At 37.7% G+C, this 18,569-nt stretch overlaps 2 protein-coding genes across 2 annotated transcripts in view; both read right to left on the bottom strand.

The window, feature by feature from the left end:
• The window catches only part of smc3 (structural maintenance of chromosomes 3), a 39,416-nt gene extending 29,097 nt beyond the window's left edge, over positions 1 to 10,319 (bottom strand). Inside the window, exons 1-8 of the mRNA XM_079807122.1 lie at positions 10,097 to 10,319; positions 9,468 to 9,543; positions 9,344 to 9,382; positions 5,605 to 5,672; positions 5,358 to 5,429; positions 3,626 to 3,705; positions 3,457 to 3,535; positions 2,408 to 2,525 (exon numbers count right to left, since the gene is read on the bottom strand). Coding sequence (XP_079663248.1) covers positions 2,408 to 2,525; positions 3,457 to 3,535; positions 3,626 to 3,705; positions 5,358 to 5,429; positions 5,605 to 5,672; positions 9,344 to 9,382; positions 9,468 to 9,543; positions 10,097 to 10,111 — 547 coding nt within the window. The 5' untranslated portion in view covers positions 10,112 to 10,319. The remainder of the gene's footprint in view (positions 1 to 2,407; positions 2,526 to 3,456; positions 3,536 to 3,625; positions 3,706 to 5,357; positions 5,430 to 5,604; positions 5,673 to 9,343; positions 9,383 to 9,467; positions 9,544 to 10,096) is intronic.
• Positions 10,320 to 11,806: 1,487 nt separating this feature from the next.
• On the bottom strand, positions 11,807 to 17,507 carry dusp5 (dual specificity phosphatase 5). Its single transcript, XM_079807684.1, has 4 exons — positions 17,031 to 17,507; positions 15,947 to 16,089; positions 15,381 to 15,600; positions 11,807 to 12,513 (listed from the first exon to the last, which is right to left on the bottom strand). The coding sequence occupies exons 1-4, from the start codon at positions 17,392 to 17,394 to the stop codon at positions 12,119 to 12,121; spliced, it is 1,122 nt and encodes a 373-aa protein (XP_079663810.1). The 5' UTR covers positions 17,395 to 17,507; the 3' UTR covers positions 11,807 to 12,118.
• Between the last annotated feature and the right edge of the window lie 1,062 nt (positions 17,508 to 18,569).

The raw sequence follows: 18,569 nt of genomic DNA, 5'->3' as shown, positions 1-18,569 counted from the left end.
AATAGCATATGAAAACCACTAAAATGTTGCAAGGCCTCAGTGACGCGCATCTTCACTGGCGGGGAAAACTAGCAAACACTGAAATAATATGCGGTATATGTTGTCTGTAATGCGTACATTCAATTTGACCGTTATGGCCATTCTAGGAAGAAATACTCAGAACTTCTTTGTCTTTTGTCATTTTAATAAAATAACATTATTAGAACAAAATATACACACATTTAGGAAAAGTCAGGGTACTATAGCTATATGGGTTTAATTTCAACAAAGTTATTACATTGCAATATTATGCCTTGGTAGTTCAAGTGATAAAACACCAGGTATACTTATTTTTCTCGTTACACTCCGGCTCCGTCGTCACCGAAGCATCAAGTTACTTTCAAAAGGTGATTTACTCCATTATGATCGCTTCTGTAGACATCAGTGTTTATATCTAAACTATAAACGTTTAGTACCTCTGTCATAATTAGAATTATTGTGTAACAGAAATAATTATATTATGTGGTTGAAAAGACGTTACATATGTATACATAGGGTTGGGCCCCGAAACACGTGCCTTATATAACTGCTATGTAACCGAATCAGAACGCAGATTTCGGTGCCACTTAAATTCAAACGTGCTTTCGCACTTTGGCTGGCACCGAGCCAGATACAGACGCCCTCAGCGCTGGTCAGTATCACAACAATTCAGTGTTTTCAACCACACAATGTTTATTTTAGGTTCCAGACATTTAAATGCATGTCTATGGAAGCGGCAATAACAATCCTTTCAGTTATAATTTGACATGATGGGTCTTGTTTATCAGATACACAGTATAGAGTAACTATATAGTTTACTCTATTCTTCTCCCAGTTCACCGGTCACTTACTTTCATGTATTGCGTGAGACATGGATGAATTTACGTGATGTTAATCCGACAGATCCGATTCCCTGAATTGTGGCTCAAACGAACATGGCGGCACCCACCGCACATTATAGATAAACTAACCATGCCATGGAAACAATAAGGCGATGCGTTCTAAAATATTTAGCCAGAGAATATGGTCATATTTCTGCAAAATAATGCTCAACCTTGAAGCTGGTTTGTAGCATACCAAGAATACCGACTACTTTGCAGTTATTAGTACTGTAACTGTTATTTGGTGCTGAATTAGGCCTATTGTAGCTGGTTTAGGTGGCTTAGGTTTTACTGTGAATGTGTTAAGTAAATTGTGTTTTGTATCTATTTATATATTTAAGTATATTTTAAACTTTTAATAAATTGCTCAATTTAAAGAAATGTTTTTTCTGTTTGTTTGTTTTTTCAATAAAAAGCCATTCTTTAATGTCATCCACCGTCGTATCGGTTCAGGCACCGGTACCGTTTTAAAAGTATCGGTTTGGCACCGGTATCGAAAAAAACCTAAAGATACCCAACCCTATGTATACATGACAACTGCTCTCTCTGGCTCAGTGGCAGCGTCAATAAAGATTTGAATGTTCACTGTGATCTACGGTTGCGCGGAATACCGTTACTGGGAAAATACCAATATATATTTTATTTACATGATTTACGATATCATGATTTGGCTCATTTCGGTACTTGAAATGCTGTTCTGCTAGCATTCACTGCTGTGCTACCCAAACTGATGCAAAACCGGCAAATGTGACAACATAGATGAACAAAATGGATAAAGCAGTTGAATCTCACTCAACCCACCCAAAACTAATTAATAAAGAGTGCTGTAGAATTGGAATTACTTTGCTTATAAAACTGGTGAAGAACCATCAAACTTTGCCAAGCATTTGTCACTTGCCCATCCCGACTTGTACAAGACATTTAGAGATCAATAGGTGAGTGCATCATTCAAAAGACCTAATTTGGACATTTATTTCCTTTTAACACATTTAAAAAAAATCATATCATTAAAATATAAAATCTTTTCGAGGATGAGTGGAAATGAGGACAAGATGGGGCTGTAAGTGTGTTTCCACAGAGTAGGCAGAAGTGGCAAGACAAGAAGCCTTGTCTCAAGGAAGTAGACATTGGGTTGACTTCTCGCAAGAAAGTTTTCCAATGACTGATTTGATGTGATAATCGGTGTTGATTAATTTCCTAATAAAGATTTTCGGTAATTTCGTGCTTTATAAACGCAAAACCTGCGAGAATGAGTCAAATTTTTGCGCAATACCAGCACTAAATTTCAGACCCTGTATGGTACTGATTTCATATTGATACTACGGTATTAGATTGCGTGTGTGTTTGAATTGAGATTGTGACCTTTTAATTAATCGTGCAGCTCTACAATTATGTTTAATGCAAATATTTTGCCTTTATTTAGAATAAGCAGAGAAATACAGATTGGAAATGATCATTTTTCTCTCTAATCATACATTTAAATAGAAAAGTCTCAGTGAAAGGTCTACCTGTTTCCTTCATGAGCGAGATACTCTCCTCCTTGCGCTCATCATAGACTCTGGTGCCTGCCACCTCTCTGAGCAGCTTCAGACGCTGAGAGTCCGGCGCCGTCGCCATCTGATTGATCTATTTTCATGTTTGAGACAAGGAAATAGAGGCGTAACAAAGTGAGAAAATTCATTTAGAATGAGTCGCAACAGCAATTAGCACCGCTTTAATCCCAAGTGCCACATTCTTGTTGGTAAAACACCATTAATGTTAATGAGCGAGCAACTTTTTTTCCGGCGCCCATGTTCACAGATTAGAGCATTCACACCGCACGCAGAGGCAGTGCGTCGCAGCAGCAGATCGTTTCAGCGCTGAGTCTATTTTTGCTGTGCTGCTAACGCTGAATTAAAGCCACAGTGAATTGCTCGATAAAAATGTACCTGATTAACATGAAAAATAAATTTCACCATGGAATCATGTAGTGAAGTGTTCCGTGTGTTTCACAAGCACCATATGACATCTAGCGCAGTGAAAAAAAACCCCACAAAAAAACATGAAAACAGAACAGTTTTCCCAAACTTCAAAGGCCCATTTAAATGAATCAAACTAGAGGCAAATCTTAACTTTAAGGTTACTTTTATCATGCAAACTACCTATACAGCATGTTACAAGCATGTGTTTGGGACAGAGGGGAACACGGTCGCATTTGCAGCAGATATATGCTGCCTATCATAAAACAAAGAACGAGACAGACAAGGGTCGGAGGAGAACACCGGAAAAGGTGACAGAATGGACGATATTTGTCTGTATTTGCAATACACACGCCACGGTTCAGCAGTGCAAGACAAACGCTGGCAGTGTGAAAGCACAACGGGCGTGCGCTGCTCCCGCGCTCCATACACACAGCTTCTGCGCTGCCACCGCACTGCTTGCGCGTACAGTGTGAAACCGGCATTAAGAGGGCTGGAAAACACTGATGAAGCTGCATCTTAAGTGATAAGCTTTAAATAAAATCATGAATAACAGTAAAAACTCAAATCATTTGTCATATCAAGAGACACTAGCATACCTTTCCCTGCTTGACGATGTAATAAGGGTTACTGCGGGAGAAACCAGCACTCTCCAACAGGTTCATCACGTCGTTCTTACTGAAACGCAGAGAACACAATGCATTCAGTTACAGCTCTAATCCTTAGCATTCTGTTGCTTCTCTGATGTGTTACGAGAAATAAACTTACGTGACCATCTTTTTGTCCAAGAAGTACTGGTCTTTCTTTGCTCCGATGACACGGCGCAGAGACACTTCCTCTTTATCAATCTGAGAGCAATGAGGACATGTTATTCACCTGCCTTTACTTCAGTGCACTCATCATTTAAGGCCACGATATACTTACAGCAAAATCAAAGAACGAACTGATGTGACGTCATTTCAAATGAAATCAGGCCAAAATTAAGTATGTTCATAACAACATGCCAAAGAAAACTTTCCAGAAAAGTTTGCTCTGGCTAGTAAACACCTTTGAACTACCATTGATTCGTGCTCTGAAATTCCACTTTCTTTGGATCTTCTGTCTAGTCCGTTGAGGTATGGACGTCCACAAGTAAAAACATGAATACCCTGCTTTATAGTAGAAACTGAAGGTCCAATTCTAATTGAAAGAGACACTGTTTTCTCACATTTAATTCTATAAAGCTGCTTGCTTTGATGCAATCTATTGTATAAAGTGCTGCATTGCTAAACGTGACTTGCCGAATTGTAGAACCCATACAAACATATCCACGTCGCTATGATCAGATGCTTACTTAACTGTTATTTTCTCACTGCGGTCAGTTTTGTTGCGTGTTTATTTTGTTATTGAAAGAAATCGCACATCACATATTCACATATTACAGACCCTCCAGGATTCCGCGATTGCAGAACTCAACGCTAAATCAAGAACACACCGCAAAATTCTGAGGAGCTTACAATTTTTCAAAATTCCCGTACATTTCTGACAGATTTTGGGCCTAGACGCATACTGTGACGTCAGTACACTACGTGCATTGAACTTGGAATCGATCGATAAACTTCTGTTTACGCCGTTGCTTCGGCAATGCATGTCAACCACCACAACCCCGCTCCCGCTTTAAGTGTGCATGCTCTCTCTCTCACTCACACACACACGAGTGTACACGCTCTGAGTGACATTATTTCCGTCAGTCGGTTCAGATTATCAACAGTGTCAGTATGCAGAATAACTGTATCGCACACTCTGTAAACAACCCAAAAATGGACAAGGAGCAAGAAGGAACGAGTGAAGGAGACGCTAAATGAAAATGTAAATTCAGCAAATTAGCTACTTCCAGTGTTAGCCCTATAAACACAACAGGCTACTACTTTACCTTTCAGACACTGAATTGTGCACTGATTCTTTACTTTTGAACGTTATAGGCATGTTCTTTTGCACTGTAAGTTTTAGTTTGAAACATTTGTCTACTTTATACATTTTGTGTATACTTCAATAGTAGGCTACTGTAATGTTTAAGGTTCTTTGTTATATTATAAAAATAGACTACTTACATAAAATGCATATAAATATAATTTGCCACATATATACAAAATAAAATGTTGAAATTATATTTTTACATTACTATCAGTGTTCTCCTTTTAGAAATTACAGAGGCAATGGTTCTTGAGGTCAGAAAAGTAAAAGAAATGTTAGAAAAATGTTGACTGTGGTGTATTTTCAGTAAAAAAAAACTACACAAGGAATGCCACAAACTTTGAGAAAAGCAGCCACAAACAAAAAAAATCTGGAAAAAGTCCCACGAAAAGCTGGAGGGACTGATATTCATCTAAACGCCACTCTCAGCAGCGTGTCGGGATGTTCTCTAACAGTATATCGCTGCAAAAGGTATTTCAAACTTATTTTTACCCCTAACAAAGAAGGAAAAAGAACTTTACTGTGAGTATATCAGGGCCTTTCTTACCGGCAGCCTGTTGTCAGAGTTGTCAAAAATAATTTCCACAAAGGCTGAAATGACTCGAGGGCCAGTGCCTTCCTAAAAAAGAAACAAAAGTACATGGCTTAGAATGATTAGTGAAAATGATTTAATGTATAAAAATGTACGAGAATATTTTTACATAAAATAAATAGTAATCAAGTAAAAGAAAATTATCAATCATCACAGGTGTGTTTTAAATGATTGAAATAAAATATAATATAATATTACTCACGTGAAGCAGAGCCAGACGTTGCTCTGGTCGAAGATGACTGAACTCATCACTGAGCACAAACTGTATGGCTGATGGGGGGGGGGAATGAAAAGTGCCCATTACAAACTATTCACCAGCACTGTTTTGATGCATTCAATTACTAAGGGTGCTCTGATTGATCGGGCGCCGATTGTTATCGGCCGATAATAGCTTTAGATAGTTTGTTGGGTGGTCTTTATGAAGGCCAACATTTTTTCTATGCTTAAATTGCTTTATTACATTCTCTGGTCTGGCAGTTCTACCAGATGAAAAGGACAATAAATTTGTAACGTCTTTGCGGAAAACGGAGACATTGCCATAGCAGCAACCCTATAGCAAAAAACATAACCTCCAAATCAGCTAAATCTGTCATAAGATACAGTCTACTGTTGCTAAACCGCAGGACATGCACAATAATAAAAAGTTATTTAAACTGCTTTAAGCTGCAAATGTGATACTGTTCCCCAAGAGGCTTTCTGTGCGCACGCTCCAAGATGGAGTGGAACACGGACACGCAAAGTGAACTTTGAGCTTCGGGTTCATGCCTAAACGGTTTAAAACATACAGAAATAAGTCAAAATGCCCTGCTTGTTGAGCATTTGCTTAAAAACCGTCAGGTATGTCTCAAGTGAACAAACAGTTGGGAAATAGTTGCACGTGTATGAGTATATTGGATTTCGCTGGCGCGACCACAATGTTGTCCAGCATCAAATGGCAAACTAAATGAAAGCGGAACGAAACTGCGCTACTCATTTGTTCTTCACGGACTGTATCAGTTCGGACCAAAAATAGGTCAGCGCAGTACCGCAAACTACTCGTGAGTCACAGGCGATCTTGATCACGCGACACGGTTACTACACAGTACTAGGAGATCCAGTGAAGAAATCCATTGAATTGGCCACAGAACTAATAACATCGCTGCAAAGTCTGTATATAAAGTCTTTGATCGCTGCAAGATCTAGAGAAGCATTCAGATTCGGTGCACATCTGTTATAAACCACAGACATCAGATCAAACAGCACTGATGTGGAAACCAGGAGAAACATTGAGCCATGAATGTCCACAAATCAGCAACATTCACCATGGATTTAATGTAGTAATACTATCTGTTACTATGGTATTGTGACAGAATTAGTCAAATGCTTACAAGTACTACACTTTTTTATGCTTGTTTTTCCTTTTAGTTAATATTAAAGGGGTCATAGAATGACATTTTTGTGCAAGTTAATATGATTCTTTAGTGTCTAAATGAAAAGTTTGTAATATACTTTAATTAAAAATTCTCATTAGTATTGTAAGAAAACACTCAATTTACCTGGTCAAAACCAGCTCAGTTTTTAGCAAGTCATTTCAGTGTATGTGACTTTAAATGATAATGAGCTCTGCTCACCCCGCCCCCTCTGCTCTGTGGGGCGTTTGGTTCGACCCGACACAACACCACAACACACGTGGAGTGTTGCCTTGACAACATTTGAGGGTATATTTTCGAGAAATAATGGCAACGGGAGTCTCTGAGGACACATCTGAGCAACCTTATCATTTTGAACCGGAGTCGGACCAGGAACAGATGACGAACCCATCGAAGTTCGAACAGGACGTTTCTGAATGGTTGGTTAACGTCATGTCACTTTGATCTATCTTTGTACTGGCAGAGTAGCGTAGTTGCTATGTGTTTACTGATGTGTTAGTTCACTGACAGATTGATGTTATGTTATAAGATTTTTTTTTTTTACATTACTTCTTAATCAGTAACAGACACCGTTATAAACCATGTACAAAAGTAAGCTTAGTGTAGTGTTACCACGTTAACTTTATCACCCGAGTACACAGTTTGTAATAACAAACATAACGCGTTGTTCATTATAAACGTGGGATTATGAATTATATTGAGAACGTCATAAACAGAAAGCATGCCGTAATGTAACTTACCCTGTAAACATTAGCCTCATTCATCGTGAAGCGTGCAAGCGATTTATAAAGATTAATATAAAGGTTAATAAAACGTTACACTCACATCTTCGATCTTCCTGAGGTGCAGCAGGAACACGATCCTTTTTTCAAGAGCAGCTTATTAGCAAAACCTGCTTTATACTGACGCTCGTTTATAAAGCAGTCTGCTGAGAAATGATTGCGCAAACATTGACGTTGATCGGGGGGGAATATTCCCTTCTAAAACAAAACTCAGCACTGCAGCCACTGGGTCTTCAGCAGTTCGGATTTAGGAACATCAAAATGACTGCTGTGTTCGTTATTACACCCAACAACACAACACCACAATCGCTTAGACGCCATTCTGCTCCAGAGTATCAACAATGGCGGATTGATGACAGCTCGCTCAGGGCGGATCTGTGTTGAAACGCTGCTGTCAATCAACAATCTTAGGAGGGGCGTACACCGTGTAACGTCACATGGTCGGACGGCTCGATTTGAGACAGGGGAAAATATATAAGGAGATTAAAAAAAAACACTGGATGTATTTTTATCAATATAGGATGGTTGTGTACAGGCACTGCCAACACACATTTCCGTATAATCAACTTGTAAAAGTGCATGTACCATTCTATGACCCCTTTAAGACATTATATATGATAATAATTCAAGTTAATTTTATCTACACAACTCTAGCTCAGTGCTGCCTAAATACTTTCTGTAGAACTTAGTGGCACCAGTGCTGCTGCCCTCAAATGTTAGTCTGGAGCCCTCTGAACTTAGAATAAAACTGCACATTGTAATTTTTGTACGTTAAGTCTAACTATTACCAAGGCATTTGTAAGTAATGCAGTCAAAATGGGGGGAAATGTGAATAACTGCGTTGCAGGTTGATTTAAAGGGATAGTTCACCCAAAAATGAAAATTAGCCCATGATTTACTCACCCTCAAGTCATCCTAGGTGTATATGATATTCTTCTTTCAGACGAATAAAATCTGAGTTATATTAAAAAATTCCAGGCTAATCCAAGCATTATAATAGTTGCTCTGTTTTTGAAGTCCATAAAAAAATGCATCTGTAACAAAATAACGTGCTCCACGCGGCTCTGGGGGGATTAATAAAGGCCTTCTGAAGCGAATCGATCCGTTTGTGTAAGAAAAATATCCATATTTAAAACTTTATAAAGTAAAGTTGCGGCCGACCGCCTTCCGTATTCAAGTTATGGAAAAAGTGTTTTGAGTGCCTCTGCCGATCGAAAGACAAACGCGACCAGGTACGCTCGTCATGACGTCACATATTCATCTTGAATTGCGAGATGGCACTTTCAACACTTTTCCACGGAAGGCAATAGGCTGGAACTTTACTTAATAAAGTTATATATATGGATATTTTTCTTACACAAACGTATCGATTCACTTCAGAAGGTCTTAATTACCACCCCAGAGCCGTTTGGAGCATGTTATTCGACGGACAGATGCCTTTTTTATGGACTTCAAAAACAGAGCACCTATTACTGCTATAATAATGCTTGAATTAGCCTTTTTTAATATAATTAATATAACTCCGATTGTATTCGTCTGAAAGAAGAATGTCATATACACCTAGTATGACTTGAGGGTGAGTAAATCATGGGCTAATTTTCATTTTTGGGTGAACTATCCCTTTAAGGTGTGGCCCTAAACAAAATTCAGTTAGGGGCTACAGGGCTCCTAGTAAAAACCCTGGATCGGTAATCGGCCCCAAAAATCCTGATCGGAGCACTCTTATAATTTACTTAAAACAATAACTTACCATAAAAGAAGTTACTCTTTCCTGATCCATTTCTGCCAACTGTGAAAAGTGAACAACGTTATTTTTTATAAATGAAAAAAAATTATCAAATTTAAACGAATTCTTAAAATGATGAAAATCATACCTATGACATTGTGTTTGGAGCTGAAGGGGTCAACCACAGTCTGATCTCTGTAGCTGCGAAACCCCTGAATAATAACCTGAAAGAGATATTTTACAAAATATTACATTAAATGTAACATCAACATAGTGTTATAGCAATACAGCCTATTTTCATCCAGATATGCTGAAAGTAAAACCTGCTTTCAATTAAGAGTGTAATCTAAATTTTACAGAGACATGTTTGTGTACATACAACAGCACTTTATGTATTATGAGTTACATAATACATAACGGAGTAACGTTATAAGTATTTACATGAGACATAGCTTCATTTTCTACTTGCAGTTTCCGCCCATATGATGGACAGCAGCAAATAAATGTTCATTTCAATATGAGATGTTTAATATAAATATGGCATCAAATATTTGATTGCAATGTTTGGAGGGTTTGACAGCTAACGCTAAAGCTAATGCTAACTTCATTGAGGACCATACACCGGCAAAAACTTACAACCTAACAAGCTCAAAATTGAGAAAAACGTATGTTTGTGCATATTTGACTTTTACAAATGCAAATAAGTAGTTTAATAGCATGATTAAACATATATATCCATTTTACATGCAACGCGTGAGTCGCATCTCAGTCACTTACCTGTTTAATGTACATGGCGGTTTATGCACAAAACTCTCCTCAGAAACCAGCCGAACAAAGCTAAATTAAACACCCTCCTCCTCAGAGAGAAGAAGGGCTTGAGTTTAGATAAATATGTCTGCACACTGGATAAATTTGTCCGATATTTACTCTTGTGTACGATCAAATTTTATTTTCCCTCCCCTCACGAAGCAGACATAACAATCAAAATGGCGACAGAGGCGGGACGAACGGACGAGTCTACTTGACTTTTTAGGGGGACATATAAGTACAATTTAAAAGAAACGTTTAAAAGAACAGTATATGTATCGCACAAGCTTCATATTATCAAGATAAATTAATTATATGTATAATAGTTGATTGTTTAATTAACTCATTGCTTTACTTTAGTTTCAGATCTATTTCGCCTGTAACACTACCCCCATTTTGAAAAATTAGTTTAGTCCATCGAGGTAGAGATTGGGCGCCAAGTCAGCTGCTGTAGAATAAACTCTTGATATATAATCCATATAACAAGTTACCTATGATTGTTCATGTTTTTCACTTATTTATATTCCCTTTTTAATTTTGACTACATTTTCCTTTATTTTAAATTTCTTAATTTCACAGAAAAGAATGGAAGCCCATTTCAACCACATAATAATATTAATAAAACAATTCATGCTTTGGTAAATCGTAATTATGACGCATTGTCACAATACAATACCATAACAACAATGACATAAATAGGCGAAATTATGACCTGAGTCAAGTATGTCATAAAAAAATATGACATTCAAAGTCATAATTATGACATAAAAATTAGGGCATAAACAGTTTCAGTGATGTAAATCACAGTGATGTCATAATTATGACTTATGTCATAATTACGAATTTTTATCTAATAAGATGAAACATGACTTAATTTCATAATTACGACTTACCACATAATTTTGATTTATGTCATATGAATATAGAAATAATTCAACATCTTTCTTTCACACTAAACCTCATAACCTAACTGCAGCACACATCTTTTTCTGGGTTAGGCTACTGAGTAGGCCTATTTCTATAAAAATACATATATGATTATGCAATCACTATTTTAGAAAAATCTGATCCTCATGAGATTTGTATTATATTTACATTATATCCAGTATACACAGAAGAACAGAATCCAAGCTTCTCATCTGGATTCAAGATTTGGTTAGTGTGAAGCACAAAAAAGTATATTTTTTCCAAATAATGGGTGAGATATTTGCTCTTTAATATTGCGTCACAAGATCCTTTATTGCAAATGATTTTTGTTGAGGAATATTGTAATGACTAAAAATATTTCCGCTGTGTGTGTAGTTAAATGTGCACTGAAATAGGCCTAAATTCGCTTAACTTTTTCGTGTGGTGTGAAAAGAGGCTTATGTTCCACTAAAAGGTATATTTTAGTAGGCTAATATATAATATTTATCACAGCAGAGGTCACTGTTGTGTCTTTTTTACTTTGGCTCCTTAAAGTTTTTTTTTTGAGAGGGTATTTTAGGCCCATCTGTCAGTAAAATGACAATGGCATGGGGTGGTATACTGTTCCTTTCATGACAAAAGCGTGTTTTTTTTATGAATTTTTGTTGACTTTCTACACTGGTTTTGGGGGAATAGTGCAGAATGTGTTTAAAACTGTTAAACAGAGGGGAGTGAATTACCAGCTGGTAATAAACTGACACCATGAACAAAATGTACACTGTAAAAATTTTATTAACAGATCCACAATTCATAAAAAAGAAACTGTTTAAAAAAAATAATAATTTAATTTGCCCAGCTAGGCGCTGTTAATAGGCAGAACATCATCAAGCTAAGGCAGGTATTGCAGTGTAATCATTGTCCAGTGGCTTTCTCTAAGGCAAACAAAATCAAAAAGCTAACACTGTTGTCCATGATTTTTAAAAATATGAAAACATTTTTATTCCCTGTGATAGTCCATTGCTTTGTTCTGTTCGCCCATCCTTTAATTTTCAAGTACACTGAGACTGCATTGAGTCGGCAGCCATTTTAAGGCAGCGCAGTTATTGGACTCAGTTTGAACTGGTGAACCGATGGTTGGATGGGCATTGGTGTCAGGAAGGAGGTAGGGAAGGTGAAAACTGAAGACTTGAAGTTCTCGGTTTCGATTGTGAAGTCACCACTAAAGAAGGTGGGCGTCTCCTGAGCGGCAGGAGTGATGGATGGAGGCGTCGAAGAAACCACCTCCGACTCGAACTGCAGTAGTTGACCCATGAAGCTAAAGTTGGGCGAGATGATGGCACGCCGCTTTCGGATAACCTCAAAAGCCTGCTCCAGCTGCAAATGTTGGGTTTTCATGATGTACGCCATGCAGATGGTGGGAGAACGAGAGATTCCAGCCTCGCAGTGGACCAGCACTTTACCTCCCTTTTCTTTCACACGTTCTGTGGAGAGAAAAGAAAATGAATTCATTACAAAAGCTCTTGAAATAACTTTTTAAAGTCAAGATTCAAGTCAGACTTTACTTATTAAGTCAGAAGAGCTAAATGGCAGAATATCAATTATTGTTTTCAAACAAGTTTCCCAAATCAAGCCCCTCATCTGCCAATCAAACAATTGAGCCATGCCCCAAACTCACACCATTGGTTGAGCCAGTGTTGCTATGCTGGGCTGGTCAGAATACTCAAACAAACAACACATTGGCTGCATCCGAAATCGCATACTTCCCTACTATATACTAAACAGTATGTGACAAAAGAAGTATGTCCGAATTCACAGTACTAGGCAAAAATTACCCGGATAACCTACTACTAATGGCGAGATTCTGAAGTGTGCATACAATGGACACTTTACTATCCAATGAGGCCTCCTGGATTTGTGAATGGCAGTGAAGTGACGCAACTGACGCTGATAGGTCACATGATACAGACAGCATGGCAGGTGTAGTACGTCCAAGAATACATTCACACTACACTCATACTATATAAAACGCAATTTTTTAGCGGTTTAGTGGTCAAAATAAGTACCTACTCAAGAGAGTATGTGATTTCGGACGCAGTCAATGTTTTGAAAACGCAATCTACAAATGGCTTTGAGCGTATTTGAGAAAATATTTTAATGCCATTACAATGCATATAAATGCATAAAATGATGTTCTGTTTGAGGTGTTAGTGGGAAGGAGTAAAATAATCATCTGCTTATCTTTTCACAGTTATTTTCTGATATACTCCGTCCATTATCGCGCGGCTAATTCATTTCCTCTCTGACCCCTTTTTTATCATAATGTCATATCAGTTTCATTTCCACCTGGAAGGTTCTGACTCATAAATCCATATATTCACACACTCACACCATTATGGAAAGCTGAGATTGCGTATTCCTTTCTAATTTAATACAGCTAAGCAGATTCCAGATTTATCTCCTCCACACACCGGGAGACTTCAAATGTTCATTTGAGATCTCTCGCTGCTGTTCTCTTTGAAACAAAACCTGCTGGTGTGAATCACGCCTGAAGCCCATCTGGAGCGGAGCGGGGCCGAGCTGTGGGCGTCATAATGACTATCACACTCGCTAATGCGCCTAAATATTACCACACACTCATTAGCCGACGCTTTCGATGGATTATTCTTTCATTTCTCTGCTATCGCTTTCCTGCCAGAGACCAAATTATCTCATGGTCTCTTACATATTATTGTCTATATTCAGGGAAATGTAAAAGAAATGTAATTTAGTTTAGTTTTATGTTAGCCATATGGGACGACTATAAGAGTGAGTCTCACAAAACCAATGTGTAGAGTATATTTCACCCCAAAATATAAATAAAAAAATTTAAAATTATATTTTACATGAAGAAAATTAATATTTTTTTAGGACCATTAAGATATTTTGTATTGTGTCCAATATTTCCCTCATTATTATAATGCATTCTGACAAATGATTCTTATACTTAATACAAAAATGCTGTAACACAATGATTTTTTATTATTCAAATCACCATAAACGAAAGGCAGTATAGCAATCATTACCATTAGGCATTTTTACTATTTTAAGTACAATTTAATTATACATTATTATGGTGAACCTTGTTTTGACAGCTTTCCTGAGAACCACTCTCTTCTCTGATGATGTGTTTACTGGCGTGAGGGCGGGGCAACCTGTCACTCACATGAGATCCACCAATAGCAAACCACAACCATCCAATCAATTACCATGGACAAAATCAAGTCCCGCCCTACATTTGTTCTTGTTCGAGAAGCTGTTTCATTTCAAACTTCCTTTTAATTCCCACTTTAAAGCCACAGTATGTTATTTTTCGCCACTAGAGTTTGCTTATTCAAAACAAAGGTGTAGTTTGATGATGCCTGTATTTCGCAGAGCTTTTATTATGCCTCAAACGAGCGTTTCCGCTTCTTCTAGTCAAGTGTATGTGGGGTAACGCAGCGCTGTTTTCTCATATTAGATACATTATTTGAGTGTGTTGAAACTTATGTTATAATGCTACTCTGTGCGTTCGCTCTCCGACTACTATAAGATATTAGGCATGGTAAAACATGGTACTCACGGTAAATCAATATTTAAAAAAAATAAATAAGACTAGCTGTGTATTTTTTAACAATGATTCGTTTTCTGCCGTGCCCTGGTTAAAATAGCTTATTTCTCTGGATTTAAACATTCTTGGAAACATTTGGGATAATGTAATTACACAAGTCAACAAAATATATAACACTGATCTAGTGGTTTTTGGATATTTTAACTAAAAAATCTTACATATTGTGCCTTAAAATGCTGTCAAATCATTGTGTAAACACATTTACTTGATAATGACGCAGTGCACCATCTAAAAAACACATATCAGTCTATTCATGTAGCACACACACACACACACCTAACACCACTAATCATCGACTCATCCACTGACACACTGGCCACACCTATGATACTGTACGTAAGACTCTTGAAATAGTCAAACCTGTGACTCACAGTAACGTCAGTTTATCTCTGTTTATCTATATGTTTCATCTTATTTATTTCTGCTGGAGTTGCTATTAATTGCATTTCCCAGAACACAAGTAACATGGGATTTGTAGGTGTAAATAAAGGTGCAGTCAGGTCAGATTATGGAAATGATGTGTTAGTAAGGCAGAGGAAGTCTTATTTTTAAACGACCTGAAATAAGCTGGCCTATCTATAGGTATGTGCTGAGTTCCGGGAAGGGTTTCAGCCAATACGTGTGACGTTTATATAACATTAAAGATGGTGACGTTTAAAACTGTCACTCTCTTTATAAACATAGTACATTTACAATATTTACCAATAAAATCTATGGCTTCCTGGAAGTGTGAGCTGATGTCCGCTGTGTGACTGTCCTCCACCGGGATCCATTTGTAGTCAAACTGTCCTTTGGCGGGCCGAGAGTCCCTGCGTGAGACGTTCAGCAGCGCTGTTATGCGGAGGTCACTGAGATAGTCCTGTCTACAGGCGTGATAGGCACTGCCCAGGTACAGGAAAGGCAAGATCTCCACCGGCCGTCCCTGGAGAATGACAATAACACACATCAGAACTAAAACTCTTAGGGAAGACCAACAGGTGGTGTACAGGCACTGTTTGAAAGGTCAGACATAAAAGGACCTCAGATGTCCACTGGGTGTCTTTGAACGCTTGACTCTTGGGTAGACGGATGGTTGTCAACAAGCCATAATAGCCTCCCATTTGTATATATATATATTATGTATTATATATTATAGAGCATTGGCCTGTTCTCTGTATTTCGAATCAGATTTGAGGGGGAGTTGTTGCAGAAACTCCAACAGTTAAGGGGAAGTTTCGGTGGAAGTGGGTTAAAATGAGGAAACAACAGCATGCTTTCTTCTCTCTTACCTGATCATAGTCTGGTTTGTGGTGAGAACCCAATTTGTCACAGTGACTGCTGACTCCTCTTTCGCTTTTGTCTTCACTCGGGTCCACAGACTTGGTTTCAGTGCAAAGCTCGGGGTAATGGGAATGGAAGTTCTCGTAGCCTCCTGCAATGAGAAATGAGCTGTTATTATGAGTTGTCAAGGACTGTTGAGTCGTTCGCCTTATCAAGAGCTTCTCATGTAACAGTTCAAGCGGATCAGAGTGTGAGAAGTAAAAAGCAAATCCCACCAACAAAGGGAGAATGCATGACCTTTTTTCATTCGTCAAAATCTCCTGCAGATTCTTTAATAAGCCAATTTGAAAATCCATGTACGTTTGAATCACTGGAAGAAGTAATAATATGCTATGGTATAGCTATAAATATTACTGTGTTGGTTCTCATACTTCCCTCTCTGACTCATCCGTCCTTTGACGCACAACGAGAATTTATCGCTTGAAAACCAGATAAAAGCATAATCTGCTGTATCAAACATAAAACTATTCATTCAACAGCATAATGGTGAATGTTAATTGTCAATGTCAAACTATAAGTGTTATAGGCCAATGCAATAAAAATGTATAATTTAAATTTAACTTATTATTTATTTGAATTTTACTTTATATAAATATATATATGTAGCCTAATTCTTTATTTACTTTTAGAATGCAGGATTCTAAATTGATTTATTTAGTCTAAACACGTTTTAATATATATATATATATATATATATATATATATATATATATATATATATATATATATATATATATATATATATATATATATATATATATATATATAATCCAAAAAGTATATAGCCTATAGTTTCATTATTAAAATGTCTATTCTTCCGTATAATTATTTCCGTGCAATTTAAAGATTATGAAAATAAATATAGGCTATTACGTTTTTTTTATTATTATTAATTGGTTATGCTTTGCCCTGACATCATCAGTCTAAATGTATTGGCTACATACAAATTAAACGAGTTTAAAACATTTTAACACATTCTTTTGAGAAAAAACGAAATAAAACAGTCGAACGAATCGAACATTCTTCACTCACCTTTTAGGAAGCAGATGCTCGCGCTACTCGCCAAGTGCGACAACGTATTAATGACAATCTGAGCAATACTGTCTTTTTTCAGTTTTTGTAAATGAGGTGTGCGGTCATCCAGAGCCACGACTGCGGAGATGCTGCCCTCCCGGAGCCGAAACAAAGCTTCCTCGTCCGGGATGACGAACTGTAGAGGTACTGGACCGCCGCGGGACCTCCGGACCACCACCGAATTCAAGTTCACATTGACGGAGCCTCTGATACTCGAGCTGGAGAAGGAGAAGTACGGTCTACAGTCCACAATAAGACAACTTCCACACTCCTTCCGTAGGATCTTCCTCAGGCGACGGCAGTCTATGCTGGAGACCTTCATGTTGAAGCGATAAAGTGAAATGTGGAGGACTGCTTTTATTTGGGATGTGATGTTTCAGGGGTGTAGGTTGCCTACTAAACCCTGCGTACTGTGCCTGAGTCTACATTTCCTCCAAGGGGATTCCGTAGGATCTGTTTTATATGAATGGAACCTCCGGCGCTTGACGTCACGAACCATAAATGGACACACCGACACGAGAGCGCGCCTACGTTCTGTTGACTAAACCCGCCCTCAGTTGAAAGTGTGATGGAAGCGAATTCTGAACATTTAAATCATCAGTTCATCACGGCAACGCACATGTCGTGTCATTTTCTTGTAAATCCAATCCATTTCCCTTTAAATAACATTGAAAATATTTAAAAGAGGTAGGATATGTGGGCTTAAAGCCTATTCACATCAAGAACTAACTATGAAGACACCTTTAAAGGCACAATATGTAAGAATTACAATATCCAAAAACCACTAGAACAATGTTTACATGTTTTGTTGACCTGTGTACTTACATTATGTTTCCAAGAATGTTTAAATCCAGAGAAATGATACATTTTAACCAGGACAGGGACCGTGTCTGTTGGTGCATTCAAATCCTCCTGGGATGTTTCGTATTTAAAAGTCGTGTTTACGACCTCATGTGCGTTCAAGTCTCTTTGGTCGGAGCAAGATGGCGGTGTAGGCTACTTTCTTTTAATGAATTTCACGAAAATACAGCAAGGTTTGTTAACTCTGCTTATAGAAAATTAAGAACAAAGAATGCGCATCATGGCGAGTTTTAATAGTTTACGTTTTTAATTAATCTATGAAGCCACTGTAAACTGTATCGTGGCTAATTGTTATATTACAATGCTAGCTTATACTTTGTTGTAAATGACAAAGCCTGACAGTGCTAAAAACCTGTTATATTCAACTACGGATGTTGCATCCATTGATTCTGCCATGTTTCTCACTGACACGCCCCCAACTCGTACAGATTGGGGCTTAAAGAAAATCCCGAACTTCCCACTGGTATTTACGACTTCAACTCGTAAATACGATCTTTACGACATGATTTGAATGCACCATGTGCGTATCAATGACATCATACCCGCGTTACCCTCGATATCCGAAATACCAAAGACACTTTAATATCTTATGTGTTTTATTAGACAGGTGAGCAACTGTTTGGATACATTCATCGA

This window comes from Gobio gobio (genome assembly GCF_949357685.1).
Source record: "Gobio gobio genome assembly, chromosome: 24".
NCBI lineage: Eukaryota > Metazoa > Chordata > Actinopteri > Cypriniformes > Gobionidae > Gobio > Gobio gobio.
This window is presented reverse-complemented; position numbering and strand designations above follow the sequence as displayed.

Bases quoted from the DNA above. Each gene is read 5' to 3' on its own strand.
- dusp5 (XM_079807684.1), bottom strand. From the start codon at position 17,394: ATGAAGGTCTCCAGCATAGACTGCCGTCGCCTGAGGAAGATCCTACGG. The intron at 15,601-15,946 runs GTAAGAGAGAAG...GTCATTCTCCAG, and splicing joins ACAAACCAGACTATGATCAG to GGACGGCCGGTGGAGATCTT. The intron at 12,514-15,380 runs GTAAATATTGTA...TTCTCTCCACAG, and splicing joins GGAAGCCATAGATTTTATTG to AACGTGTGAAAGAAAAGGGA.